The sequence below is a fragment of the Myotis daubentonii genome, chromosome 6, assembly GCF_963259705.1.
Source record: "Myotis daubentonii chromosome 6, mMyoDau2.1, whole genome shotgun sequence".
Classification (NCBI taxonomy): Eukaryota; Metazoa; Chordata; class Mammalia; order Chiroptera; family Vespertilionidae; genus Myotis; species Myotis daubentonii.
In genome coordinates this window covers 82,037,054-82,051,748 of record NC_081845.1, presented here as the reverse complement: position 1 = coordinate 82,051,748, position 14,695 = coordinate 82,037,054, and the positions used below count along the sequence as shown (strand labels likewise).

Sequence of the window (14,695 nt, the reverse complement as noted above, 5' to 3'; positions counted from 1 at the left end):
CTCAGTAAATTAAACTGAAATCTTTGATTTTTGCCATTGATTTTATCCTGTTTTGTTTCAATATGTAGTACTTTGGATTGAATAATTTTCCTGTTTGTTTCTATATTGTGTACTTACTCATGTTCAATGACTTCATTCAAATAAGATAATTAGTAACAAGTAAATAACAATTAAATTTATACATCTTCAGCAGATTAGCCCAAAGTTATGAGGTCTTAGGACCTCTTATGAGATTAAAGTCATTGGTTTTGAATTCAAGATGCCTTTATTCAGTTCTCAGGGCAAAGGTTACATTCCTGACCTCAGCCAGCTAATTTTGAAGTTTAAATTTTTGGTGTTAAAGGTGATGGTGTTGCCCTAGCTGGTTTGGCTCAGTGGATAGAGCGTCAGCCTGCGGACTCAAGAGTCCCAGGTTTGATTCCGGTCATGGACATGTACCTTGGTTGTGGGCACATCCCCAGTAGGAAGTGTGCAGGAGGCAGCTGATCGATGTTTCTCTCTCATCGATGTTTCTGACACTCTATCCCTCCCCCTCTCCCTTCCTCTCTGTAAAAAATCAATAAAATATATTTAAAAAAAATAAAGGTGATGGTGTTAAAGGTTCATTGGATCAGTCATTTAAATTGGCAAGTGAATTAAATGTAACAAAGTAAGCATTAAATATTTTCAGTTAATATTATAAGCTAAGTTACTTAGTATATCTGAGTTGAACATCATTTAAAAATAATATTGTCTTATAAAATAGATTTAATAGAACCTTTTAATATTTTTATTCAGTGTTGTGTTTTGATTTTATTTTATGTAGCACATGCCAAAATTTAATTCAATTTCAATCAGTGGATACCATATGCAGGAAGCAGGAGCGGATGCCATCTTGGAACTGGCCTATACGATAGCAGATGGGTTGGAGTACTGTAGAACTGGAATCCAAGCTGGCCTGACAATTGATGAATTTGCACCAAGGTGAGTAAATTAAACTCGGATATTGCCTCAACATTAAGAAAATGCATAGGACTATTTTATGAGTACACACAGCAAAATATATTGATAAAATGAATTTGTATATGTGTTATACTATATTCTATTGTTTTATCAGAGTATTAATGAGAGAATAAGTCAATACTGTTCATAATTAAAAATCAGAATAAAGTTTGACTATACTTCTTGGTAAATAAGAATCTTGTCTTCTGTGATATTCAGAGAATACAATTAAGTGGCACGTTTTGACAAATAATATTAAAATGTGAATATAATGCTTAAGATAGATTTGTTTTTATTTTTTCAATGAAAGTTTAAAGTACAGGAGTCACCTATTACATTTTAGTTTTTCATCTGGTGCACTTATAAATTTGGAATGCCAGTGCTATTAAAAATTTTCTTTCAAACACCTTGTTAATAAAATTGTATGACAACATGAACAGACTTAAAAGAAGTTTATGAAGCATTTAAATATGGAGATCAAAATCAGTCTGATGAGCAATAACATGCTAAGGTTTGCTCTGGGCCAAGCACTAGGAATATAGCATGTGAAAAATATGGCTTCTGCCCTCAAAGAGTTTATAGACTAGTGAATGCTCATATGAGGGATTGTTGCATACTTATTATGACAGCAGTTCTCAAAGTGTGGTCCAAGGACTCCTGGGAGTCATTAAAACACTTTCCTGGGTTTTAGAGGTCAAAAGGGATTTCATGATTATATTAAGAATTTGCTATTTTCACTTTGATTCTCTCAAGAATATGCAGTAGTTTTCAAAGACTACCTGATATATGATGTAACAGGTTAAATGAGAAGCAGATATGTGACTCCAGCTATTTTCCTGGAGCCACACATTAAAGAGATTTGCAAAAATGTAGGTCAGTGACTCTTATAATTTTTTGTTTTAGAAAAGTATTATTTTTTAATAAAAATGTTACTTATGTTAATATGTTGGATTTGTTATTTCTAAATGAATTAATATGTAAAATATTGATAGATATTATCCAAATAAACAGATTTTCTTTAGTAATTTTTAAGAGTTAAAGGGAGCCTGAGACCAAAATATTTGAGAACTGCTGTTAAGAACTTCCAGCTAGGTGAAATAAAAAACAAAAACAAACAAACAGACAACTCATAGACAAAGACAACAGTATGGTGATTACCAGAAGAAAAGGGCAGTGGGGAGAGGTAGAAGAGGATATAGGAGGCATAAATGGCAGTAGACTTGGCTTGGGGTGGTGAACACACAATATAATATATAGATGACGTGTTATAGAAATGTACACCTGAACCCCATATAATTTTATTAACCAGTATCACCCCAATACATTCAATAAAAATAAAACAAAAAATAAAAACTAAAACTTCCAAGTGTATATCAAGAATTTTTATTGTGTCTTAGTTTCTTTATTTCAGGTTCACTTGTTTTATATAGGGGCTCACAACCTTTGTGCTTTTAGACTCAGGCAAGTAACTGAAATGTGTACAGCTCACAATGTAAAAGGGAGTAGTAGGTTGGGAATAATTGGAAAAATATATGCCTAAACCAAGAATATGCCTAGATAGTCATTCTTTTAAAAAAACTTAAATTCCTATTCAAACAATCAAGCTTGTAGTTTTAGTCCCTTTGTAAGTGACCCCTGCCTTTGGATATTCTTAAAAAATATCTGTGTGTGTGTGTGTGTGTGTGTGTGTGTGTGTGTGTGTAGGTGTGTGTGTAGTGAATAATTCTTTAAGGACACAAGAGAACTTTTTTTTCCTAAAAAATCAACAACACAATTATAAAGTGAATTAATTTTTACCTGAAGCAAATAATCACAGCCATTTCTTCTGCATGCATAAAACTGTACTTTTATATGTTAGGTTTAAAGTTACTAAAGTACATATGCTTGATTTTAATATAAATTAAGTTGTGAAATTAAAATCTGACATGGTTTTTAGTGTGTGATACAACTCATTATTTTCCACTTTATATTGTTAACTATAATCAAATTCTGGACTTAATATTACTATTTTAGGTTGTCTTTCTTCTGGGGAATTGGGATGAACTTCTACATGGAAATAGCAAAAATGAGAGCTGGGAGAAGACTCTGGGCTCACTTAATTGAGAAAATCTTTCAGCCTAAGAACTCTAAATCCCTTCTTCTAAGAGCACATTGTCAGACATCAGGATGGTCACTTACTGAGCAGGTATGCACATAATTTAAAGTGTAGAATTATAACAAAGCCATATGTTTTCTTGTAAGAAACTTGACACACTCAGGAAATAGATTTAAGAACCTATCTGCTAATATTTGAAAATAATTATTAATCTGAAGCATAATTCATACTTAACACATTCATACTTGTTTATTTTTACACATATTAAAATAAATAAAATTGTCTCCCTCTAGTGGTTAACAATATAAAATTATTTAAATCAGCTTACATGTTTTACTTTTATTTATTTTTATTTAAAAAATATTTTTTATTGATTTCAGAGAGAAAGGGAGAGGGAGAGAGAGATAGAAACATCAATTATGGGAATCATTGATCGGTTGCCTCCTGCACACCCACTACTGGGGATCAAGCCCATAACCCGGGCATGTGCCCTTGACTCGAATCAAACCCAGGACCCTTCAGGCTGCAAGCTGACACCCCATCCACTGAGCCAAACCAGCCAGGGCACATGTTTTACTTTTAAAAGGGAAAAAATGTGGTGAGGAAGAAGTATAAATCATAATTTAATGCTATTGTTTTAAATAATTTTAAGGATGAAAATTCATAACATAAAACTGTCCAATTAAATTGATTATATATGCCCTAACCGGTTTGGCTCAGTGGATAGAGCATCGGCCTGCAGACTGAGGGGTCCCAGGTTTGATTCCGGTCAAGGGCATGTACCTTGATTGCGGGCACATCCCCAGTAGGGAGTGTGCAGGAGGCAGCTGAATTGATGTTTCTCATCAATGTTTCTAACCCTCTATCCCTCTCCCTTCCTCTCTGTAAAAAATCAATAAAATATATTTAAAATAAATAAGTAAATAGATTATATATATTTATTTATTTTAGTTGTATGTTTAAGTAAGCATGCATGCAGATAGAGCATTTAAAAATTATCACGTGGGTAATTTAATTTCATTCTATTAAAATTTTTATGGTAGTCTTTTTTATATGCATTTTTCTTTATAAAGTTTTTTTGATAAATTTTAAAATAATTTATAGCTTTAGAGTTAGATTGTTTTTATATATTTAAAAGTGAATAAAATGAATATGCTCCATATTAAATATAACTTCATGTCATTATAAATGGAGAAATATAGACTTCAGGATTGGAAGGAACTTTAATAATGTATTTGTCTTAAACTCCTCATTTTTACAGCTAAGGAAATTGAAGTCCAGAAAGGTTCAATGACTTGCCCAAATCACAACTAGGAGCACAGTAACTCATTTATTGAGGGCCTGTTTTAGGTACATCTTGTGGCAGATACTCAAGGTATACAAAATAATTAGGAGATAGTGAATTATGAAATGAAGGATGTTATAATCTAAGTAGACAGGTGTACAGTTATGATACACTTACAGAAGAGTAAGGAATACAAAAGTAAAAACAACAAGTATTTAATATTTCAGGGATTATAAGAGGTAATATTTTTAGTGTTTACATACAGACTAGACACTTTGACTCTTAATTCTAAGTCTGGCTCATTTATTAATTTGTCTGAATTTATTTGATATTCTGAAGCCTAATGTAGATATCTATCTATCTATATCTATATCTATATCTCAACTGTTGCCATTTTTTTCTAATTAAATATTCTAGGATCCTTACAATAACATTATTCGTACCACAGTGGAAGCAATGGCAGCGGTCTTTGGAGGGACTCAATCTTTGCACACAAATTCCTTTGATGAAGCCTTGGGTTTGCCCACTGTGAAAAGTGCTCGAATTGCCAGGAACACACAAATAATCATTCAAGAAGAATCTGGGATTCCCAAAGTAGCTGATCCTTGGGGCGGTTCATATATGATGGAATCTCTCACAAATGATGTGTATGATGCTGCTTTGAAGGTCAGTTTTGTCTCTTTAAACTTTGTTTTCAAGATTTACAGGTTTATACAGATTTATAGATGTTTTGATTTATAAATCAAATCATTTATAGATTTATCTGAAGATTAAAAATGTTTGATGGAAAAGAATTTTAGATTTGACTTTCTAGTATTTGAAACTGAAACGTAATTTAAAAAATAGGTGTGTATTTGCCCTAGCCAGTTTGGCTCAGTGAATAAAGTGTCTGTCTGTGGACTGAAGGGTCCCAGGTTCAGTTCTGGTCAAGAGCACATGCCCAGGTTGCCGGCTTGATTCCCTGTAGGGGGCATGCAGGAGGCAGCCAATCAATGATTCTCATCATTGATGTTTCTATCTCTCCTTCTCCCTTTCTCTCTGAAATCAAAAAATATATTAAAAAAAAAAAAGAAAGAAAGTACAATTGACCTTCTTCCTTTCTGCTGTCAGGTAATATTCCACCACCCCTTTTCCACCATTTCATTTATATCTGAGGCTGTGATTGAAGGTTTACATGGTTCCTGGCAGTGTCAATAAAGATGGAGTTATACCATTACTCTACTGCTCAAATAAAAAGTAGAATTGGCCCTGGCTGGTCTGGTTCTAATTAATGCCTTTGATGTTAACTTAATTCTTATAAATCATTAAATTTACCACTGAAATAATTCAATATTATAATTATGTAACCTAAATCTGAATATTTTATGAAAATAGTTTTATATTCTCTTCTCATTTTATTAAACTATTTTTCTTAGCTCATTAATGAAATTGAAGAAATGGGTGGAATGGCCAAAGCCGTAGCAGAGGGAATACCAAAACTTCGAATTGAAGAATGTGCTGCCCGAAGACAAGCTAGAATTGATTCTGGTAAGATAAGTAGAAGTGTTCATATGTGAAATCCAGTATTTAACATGAAATATTAATTTCTGTTTGAAGATAACATATGTAGTCAATAAAACAAAAGTAACAGAAAAATGGAAATGTGGATAAAATGTTTCTCATCTAAATCTATCCATCTACCTGTCTGTCTGTCTTTCTCTGTTTGTATTTTAGTATGTATGGATGCACATGGACAAAGCATATGTATAAAGTATGCAAGTATGAATGGAGGCATGCCCTTTGTGTCCATGTACATGTGTGGGTGGGTATCTTCAGCATTTGAAAGGTGACATGATTTTTGGTCATTGGGCTCTACATTGGAGTTCCATTTATTTATTCAATCAGTCAATACTTTTTTAGTCTTAAGTCTTTGAGACGCCGTGCTGTGTCTGAGCGTACAACTGTAAATAGGACAGACATAGTCTGTGCACCCACAGAGTTAACATTTTAGTAAGAGAGAGAAAATTAACAAGTAAACAAGTAAATAAAAAAAGCAATTCTAGATTGTGGTAAATTCTATGAAGGAATTAAGAAGGGATATAACCTGGTGTTGGGGTAGCAGGTTGTCTTTTGCTAGACTAATAATCTGGTAGTTTGAGGCAAAATATATTCTTTATCATGTTAAGGAGGTGTCTTTGTTATTCTAGTTTATCATTTATAGTTTTAAAAATATTTTTTGTTTTCATGCAATTGGCCATAAGAGAATTCAAGAAAATATTAGAAAACCTGTTGGGTGTTAATTCTTTACCTTATAAATCTTAGATGGTTGCTGCTATGACTGTTTCGATTTTGTAAAAGTGTTAGAAGATCCTTTGTCAGAAACTCTGGGAAAGCATATTATTTGGGAGAATAATAAAAAATGGTCCTTTACAGAGTTTCTGATACATACTTGTTTTTTCCCCTCCCACCTTCATCCCATATTGGGTTTTGCTGATTTATATTAAAGTTTTTCATTAAATGTTAAGAAGACTGCTTAATAATATTAAACTTACAAGAGATTTCATGATGATCAGACTATTATTATTAGGCATTTATTTGTGAGTAGACTCTACATATTATTTTCCTCTGGGAAATAACAGGTTCTGAAGTAATTGTTGGAGTAAATAAGTACCAGCTGGAGAAAGAAGAACCTGTGGATGTTATGGCGATTGATAATACTTCAGTGCGTAACAAGCAGATTGAAAAACTTAAGAAGGTAATAATAGCTGTCATGTTTTGAGTGCTTTCTTTGTTCTGGGCACTGGCTAAGCCCTTACATTATCCTGCTAATTCCTTACAACAACCTCATGAGGTGAATATTATTTCCCAATATTTTAAAGATAAGGAAAACTAAAGATAAGGGAGATTGAGAAACTTGGATAACTAATTGAACAGCCAAGACTCAGAAATCTAAGTATGTTGACACCAAAAACTCAGTGCTTTAAATCATGATATCTGCCTCTGAGCTATTAAAAACCACACCATAATAATATTTCCTATCACTTAAGATTATCATTTGCAGATTAGAATAAGGCATAGGTGATTATGTAATTCACAATAAAGTTCAGAATCATATTGGAACCCAGGGCTTCTCACTGTAATTTATTTCTATTAGACCATGGTTCCTGATACTATTATGAATCATTTACCTTCTGTTTTTGTATTTTTAAGTAAAATATATTTGGTAGTGCTTTAGTAAGCTACACTTTATAATGAACTGCATTTATTTTGATTGAAACGAAAGTACTGTCTTTTCTTCTTATTTCTTCTTTCTCACTGAGATATGATCTAAAGTATATGAAATACTAAACTAGATAAAACGTATTAATTTTCACTGTTGTAACCAATATATTTCTATTGTGTGAAGCTACCTTGGTCTCTTAATCTCGGACTGTTGTATTTATGTCAAAGGCAGGAAACTTGAAATTCCTTAATGGCTTTTCTCTGTTTACTTTCTCTGTGATTGTTTAAGACAAGAGTGGGGAATGACTGGCCCTCAGGCTATATAAGACCCCAGAAATCATTTGGTCTGGGCCTGCCAAGGCGTTAGGGGTGAGTTAATTAAATGTTTGACTAAACATAGCAGACTAAATTTTAAGTTGATAGTTTTGTATGGCCTGCGGATGATGTTATAAATATCCAAATGGCCCTTGGCAGAAAAAGGTTCCCCACCCTTGGGTTAAGATATAACTCTTCCCCCCTCTTGGTTCAAATGATCTGTAACAATCTACTTTGTCCAGGTAGATTGACTGCATAATGGTAGAGTTAATGATAGATGTTTAATGGTATTTCCTCCTATTTAATCAAGAGATAGTGACTCCTCTCTTACATTTTGTCATTTTAAAAGGCCCTTTTAGGGTGTAGCATTTTATTTCCAGTGATCACAGAAGTCTCAATATATATTATATTTGGGAAACCCCTTTTCTCTTCTATTATACTTTAGGCATTTATTAATTCTATACCCTCAAGCTCGAAGGGTTCCATTTATAATAAATGCTGATAGACCTTATTTTGGGCAAGAGAGAGAAATTTAATAATGGAGTTGGTTTTTTCCTTGCCCGTAATATATATTTTCTGGCCCACCTCTGCTAATGGATACCATAGAATTTTAGTGACATAGTGAGCAGTATAGTATTTTAGACTCGTATTTTACAAGTGATGAAAACCTGTAAAATATTGGATTTTAAGTAACTTCGTTTAGACAGGTTGTTGACAGAGCACAGTAGATCTAGGAATAGTTTTTGACCATGCCTTTCATTGCCTTTGTTTATCTCAGTATTTCTCATGGTCTCTGTCTCTCTTTGTCTCCTTGGAATTTTTTAAGATACATTTTTTATTGTTGACATTATTACAAACGTCCCCCATTTCCCCCTCTTTGTCTACCCTCCATCCAGAGCCTACTCTCCCCTCCCTCTGGCCCTCACCACACTGCTATCTGTGCCCATGGCTAATGGGCCATACAAATATGTTCTTTGGCTATACTCTTCACCTTCTTTCATCCTGTCCACCCCACCCACCTCCCCTCTGACAGCTGTCAGTCTGTTCTATGTATCCAGTGTCTCTGTTTCTCTTTATTGTCAGTTTATTTTGTTCATTAGATTCCACATATAAGTGAGATCATATGGTGTTTGTCTTTCTCTGACTGGCTTATTACTCTTAAATACAAAAGGAAAAACAATATACATACATATTGATATATTGTTAATTAGTTAAGGAAACAAAATGCAACTAAGATATTTAAGTTGTAATCTCATTTTTTTCTTCCTTGTCACTATTCATCTTTAGTGCCTTTGAAATTCCTCATATAAAAGAGCCACTTGTTTTCAGTGTCTTATAGAGCTTATCATCCAGTCAGGGGATACAGACAATTACTAAGTAAAAAAAAATACTAAGATAATCATGTGATAATACTACAAAGACACTAGAGTAGATATTGAAGATATGAAGATATTGAAGATATGAAGACTTATGAACTAGGACATAAATAATAAGAAATAGAAGATAAGGGGAAAAGCCTAGAAGCATGTACTACTTGGGATGGTCAGCACTGTTATTACTTCCCTGCTTGTTTCTAACTTATCAGGGTTATACAGAATTTAGCATTATTTAGGAGGTTCTTAAATGTTTATTGAATGAGTAAATGAATAAATTAAAGGAATATCAGACTTAGGATACATATTATTCTCTTTTTTTACCCCTTTTATTCTTGAGGTTAGGACTATGGGACAGTTTTCTGTGTGATGTATAACAGAGTCTAATCTCCCAATCTCTGCTTTATTCTCTATTCACTTAACTCCTCCCATTCTTTGACCTTTCCCATAAGATCAAATCTAGCAGGGATCCTGCTTTGGCGGACCGGTGTCTTGATGCACTGACTGCGTGTGCTGCCAGTGGAGATGGGAATATTCTGGCTCTTGCAGTGGATGCTGCTCGCGCAAGGTGAGGATATTACCTTTGGAGATTTCCAAACAGTAAAAATTGGCCAGTTAGCTTTTCAGAGTGTACTAAAATAAAAGGTTGATTCCATAAACCATGTGAGCCTAAAAGAAAATATTGGAGAACAAAATAAAGTTAATTCTTTTTTTTCTTAAACATCTGTACATTTAAAACATTTATATATTTTGAATGCAGAATATTAATACTCGTGTATTTCCCTGGGGCTCAGGACATTTGACATTGTAATGAATCCATTTGCAAGTTGAAGTTCGATGTACTTTCACATATAGGGAGACGTTAATACATTGGACAATAAGAAGACTTGCCCTCTGTCCAGAGGTAGACTATATGTCTGACTTCCAGGGCTATTCACTATGTAGATATCTTTGAAAAGATAGTCCAGAATAAGGGCAATCAGTACCTTGCCTCTTAGGGCATGGAAAAAAGCGAGTGACTCACAGAGTCTTTTCTCCCAATGTGTGATAATGTCACTAAATAAATTATTTTTGCTTATATTATTTACTAGAAGCCTGATGCACAAAATTCATGCAAGGGGCTCGGCCCTTGCAGCTACCACAGCTTGCCTTGGCCCTCGCAGCCCCAGCTTTGTCTGGAAGGACGTCCGGAAGGTCGTTTGGCTGTCCAGTCTAATTAGCATATTACGCTTTTATTATTATAGATTGCTGAAGATGATGAACTTTTAAAAAACATGTTATTTTAAGTGCTTAAGGGGTAATAGTGTGTGGGTTGTTTTTTATTTTATTTATTTCAGTTTTAATTTATTAAAATCCCTCCAATGGGCTTCTAGTACTTTTAAATTAAAACCTAATCTTACCAAGCCCTGCAAGGCCTCACTGAATATGACTCTTGCCTACCTCTCTGACTTTATCCTGCTTCCTTCACAACACTGTGTCCTCAATGTCCCCCTTTCTATTTTTAGAATACAAAAAAGTTTTTCTACTTCTCAGAGCCTTTGTATGTAGTGTTTCCTTTTTTAAATACTCTTCCCCTTATCTTCTATTTCTTATTACTTATATCCTAGTTCAAAAGACTTCATATCTTCAATATCTTTAAAATTGCTTTCACGGCCACCCCATTCCATTTGGCCTACTTTAGTGTCTTTGTAGTACTTATTACCACATTATTATCTTGGTATTATCTTGTATTGTCTGTATCCCCTGACTGGATGATAAGCTCTATAAGAACAGGTACGTGTTTTTTTTTTTTTGTCTTACATATCAATGAATTTTTAGCACTTACCAGTGCTTGGCCCAGATTAGGTACTTAGTACATGTTGAATGAATTAATAAACAAATGGATGGGATAAGCTAAAAGATTGTCTTCTTGTGAAAATATATTGCTCTCTGCACATTTATGTTGTGGTGAATTATTCAGTAACCATTAGAGGCTTATCTATATATAGTTTTTAGGTCAGTCATTTTTTTGGTTGAAAATGTTGAAAAGAGTTTACTATATATAAAGGCATCTAAAATCACTTTTTTTATTCATCTTTATTGTTGAAAGTATTACAGATGTTCTCCCCTATACGGGTATTTTCCTCATTGATCCCCTTCACCCAGCACCTGCCCCTCCCAGGCCTTCACCACACTATTGTCTGTGTCTATGGACCCAGGGGCTATGCATATCCTATCTAATAAAAGAGAAACATGGTAATTGGCATACGACCGCTACCCTTCCCATTGGCTAATCAGCGTGATATGCAAATTAACTGACAGCCAAGATGGCGGCCGGCAGCCAGGCAGCTTGAAACTAACATGAGGCTTGCTTGCTTCAGTGACAGGGGGCAGACAGTCAACTGGTGGACCAGTTGCTATGACGTTCACTGACCACCCAGGGACAGATGCTTTGACCGGTAGGTTAGCTTGCTGCTGGCGTCCAGCAAATCGGGGACTGAGCACGATGGTCTGGACATGCCCTGGATCCCTCCCGCAGTCCCTCCCTAACTTGATTGTGCACTGGTGGTGTCCTTCAGCCTGGTCGGTGCCCTCTTGCAATCTGGGGCCCCTCAGGGGATGTCGGAGATCCGGTTTCAGCCCGATTCCTCAGGCCACTCCCCTTGGGAGGGTGCCAGACACAGAGCTCATGGCTGGAGAGTGCTGCTGTGGCAGCACGAGCCTCTCCCAATGTGGACTGATTGACTCCAACGTTCCCTGCCTGCCTAGCCGGCCTCTGAGCCTGCAGTTTAAGAAACATTGTAACAAATATAGAAGCTAAACAAAACCCCAGAAACCTGCTTTCAGCGAGCCCGGGATCTCAGAGCTGGAGTTATACATTGTTTCGATTATAGAACCGAAACAAACCAGATACCTTCTTTCAGCAGCAGAGGCCTCAGAGCTGGAGCCAGAGCTAAAGCTGGCCCAGAATGAAAAAGAAAAAGAAAAAAAGGAGCAGTTGGGAGCTTCAGTCGGCCTGAAAACAGCCCTCAGCCCCTCACCCAGACTGGCCAGGCACCCCAGTGGGGACCCCCCACCCTGAAGGGTGTGTGACCAGCTGCAAACAGCCATCATCCCCTCATCCAGGCTGGCCAGGCACCCCAGTGGGGACCCCCATCCTGATCCGGGACACCCTTCAGGGCAAACCAGCCAGCCCCACCCATGCACCAGGCCTCTATTCTATATAGTAAAAGGGTAATATGCCTCCCGGCACCGGGATTAGCGTGACAGGGAACAGCGCCCAAATCCCCTGATCGCCCTGCGGCTCTGTGTGTGACAGGGGGCGGGGCCACAACCTCCCTATCCGCCCTGCTCTGTTCGTGACAGGGGAAGGCGCCCCAACCCCCTGATCAACCCTGCTCTGTGCCTGATAGGGGGGAGCTCCCCAACTCCCTGATCACCCTGCGGCTCTGTGTGTGACAGGGTGCGGCGCCTCAACCCCCTGATCGGCCCTACCCTGAGCGTGACTGAGGGTGGCATCACAACCTCCCGATCCGCCCTGCTCTGTGCATGACAGGGGCGGCGCCCCAACTCCCCAATTGGCCCTGCTCTGAGCCAGAACAGGGGCTGCACCTAGGGATTGGGCCTGCCCTCTGCCACCTGGGAGCAGGCCTAAGCCAGCAGGTCATTATCTCCCTAGGGGTCCCAGACTGCGAGAGGGCACAGGCCGGGCTGAGGGCCTCCTCCCCCCCGAGTGCACAATTTTTTGTGCACCGGGCCTCTAGTCCTATATAATAAAAGGGTAATATGCAAATAGACTGAACAGCAGAACAAACAACAAATCAAAGCGTAATATGCTAATGAAATGCTAAGGCTGCTCAACCACTCACTATAATGTGCACTGACCACCAGGGGGCAGACAGTCAACTGGTGGACCAGTTGCTATGACGTTCACTGACCACCCGGGGACAGATGCTTTGACCGGTAGGTTAGCTTGCTGCTGGGATCCAGCAAATCGGGGACTGAGCACGATGGTCTGGACATGCCCTGGATCCCTCCCGCAGTCCCTCCCTAACTTGATTGTGCACTGGTGGTGTCCCTCAGCCTGGTTGGTGCCCTCTTGCAATCTGGGGCCCCTCAGGGGATGTCGGAGATCCGGTTTCAGCCCGATTCCTCAGGCCACTCCCCTTGGGAGGGTGCCAGACACAGAGCTCATGGCTGGAGAGTGCTGCTGTGGCAGCACGAGCCTCTCCCAATGTGGACTGATTGGGTGCAAGCCCGTGGCAGGCACAGTGGGGCCAGGATGAGTGGGAGAAGCAGGTAGGAGCTGCAGGTGGTGTTGGACTGTGAGTCTTGGCATATCCCTGCAGGCCACTCAGAGGGACCCCACCCGTGCACGGATTTGTGCACCAGGCCTCTAGTCCTATATAATAAAAGGGTAATATGCAAATCGACTGCACAGTAGAACTACTGGTCGCTATGATGCGCACTGACCACAAGGGGGCAGATGCTCAATGCAGAAGGTGCCCCCTGGTGGTCAGAGTGCTCCCACAGTGGGAGCGCGCCTCAGCCAGAAGCCCTCAGCCAGGTTCACAGCTGGCAAGTGCAGCAGTGGTTGCGGGAGCCTCTCCCCCCTCTGCGGCAGCGCTAAGGATGTCTGACTGCCAGCTTAGGCCCGATCGCCATGGAGAGAGGCCTAAGCCATTAGTCAGCCATCCCCTAAGGCAGTGTTTCTCAACCTGTGGGTCATGACCTCTTTGGTGGCTCTTTCACAGGGGTTGCCTCAGACCATCCTGCATATCAGATATTTACATTACGATTCATAACAGTAGCAATATTACACTTATGAAGTAGCAACGAAAATAATTTTATGGTTGGGTCACAACATGAGGAACTGTATTTAAAGGGCCAGAAGGTTGAGAACCACTGCCCTAAGGGCTCCCTGGACTGCGAGAGGGGCAGGCCAGGCTGAGGGGACCCCCTCCCCCCTTGAGTGCACGAATTTCATGCACCAGGCCTCTAGTATGCATATAAAACCCTGGTTAATCTCTCCCCATCCATCCCCCACCCCAGCCTTCCCTCTGAGATTCATCAGTCTATTACATGCTTCTATGTCTCTCAGATCACTTTTCATAAGTATTCTGAGGAAGATACTTTCATAATGCAATAAAAAATTCTTATTTACATTTTTGACAGCCTATTTTTTAATTAGGTAATAAAATATGTCTAATATTGATATTAAGATAACTAAATATTTTTAAAATGTATGTGTTATTGATTTTTAGAGAGAGGAAAGGAAAGGGATAGAGAGATAGAAACATTGATGAAAGAGAAACATCAATCTGCTGCCTCTTGCCTGCCCCCCAGTGGGGCACGAGCCTGCAACCTGGGCATGTGCCTTGACCTGACTGGGAATCGAACCATGACCTCCTGGTTCATGGGCCAATGCTCAACAACTTAACCACATTGGCCAATCAGTAACTAAAT

General features: G+C 38.2%; 1 protein-coding gene across 2 annotated transcripts in view; it reads left to right on the top strand.

The window, feature by feature from the left end:
* MMUT (methylmalonyl-CoA mutase) overlaps window positions 1–14,695 on the top strand; it is a 39,807-nt gene that overhangs the window by 13,393 nt on the left and 11,719 nt on the right. For both annotated transcript variants that reach the window (XM_059701476.1, XM_059701475.1), the window contains exons 4-9: window positions 806–963; window positions 2,995–3,166; window positions 4,779–5,027; window positions 5,777–5,888; window positions 6,980–7,095; window positions 9,703–9,818. In XM_059701476.1, coding sequence (XP_059557459.1) covers window positions 806–963; window positions 2,995–3,166; window positions 4,779–5,027; window positions 5,777–5,888; window positions 6,980–7,095; window positions 9,703–9,818 — 923 coding nt within the window. The remainder of the gene's footprint in view (window positions 1–805; window positions 964–2,994; window positions 3,167–4,778; window positions 5,028–5,776; window positions 5,889–6,979; window positions 7,096–9,702; window positions 9,819–14,695) is intronic.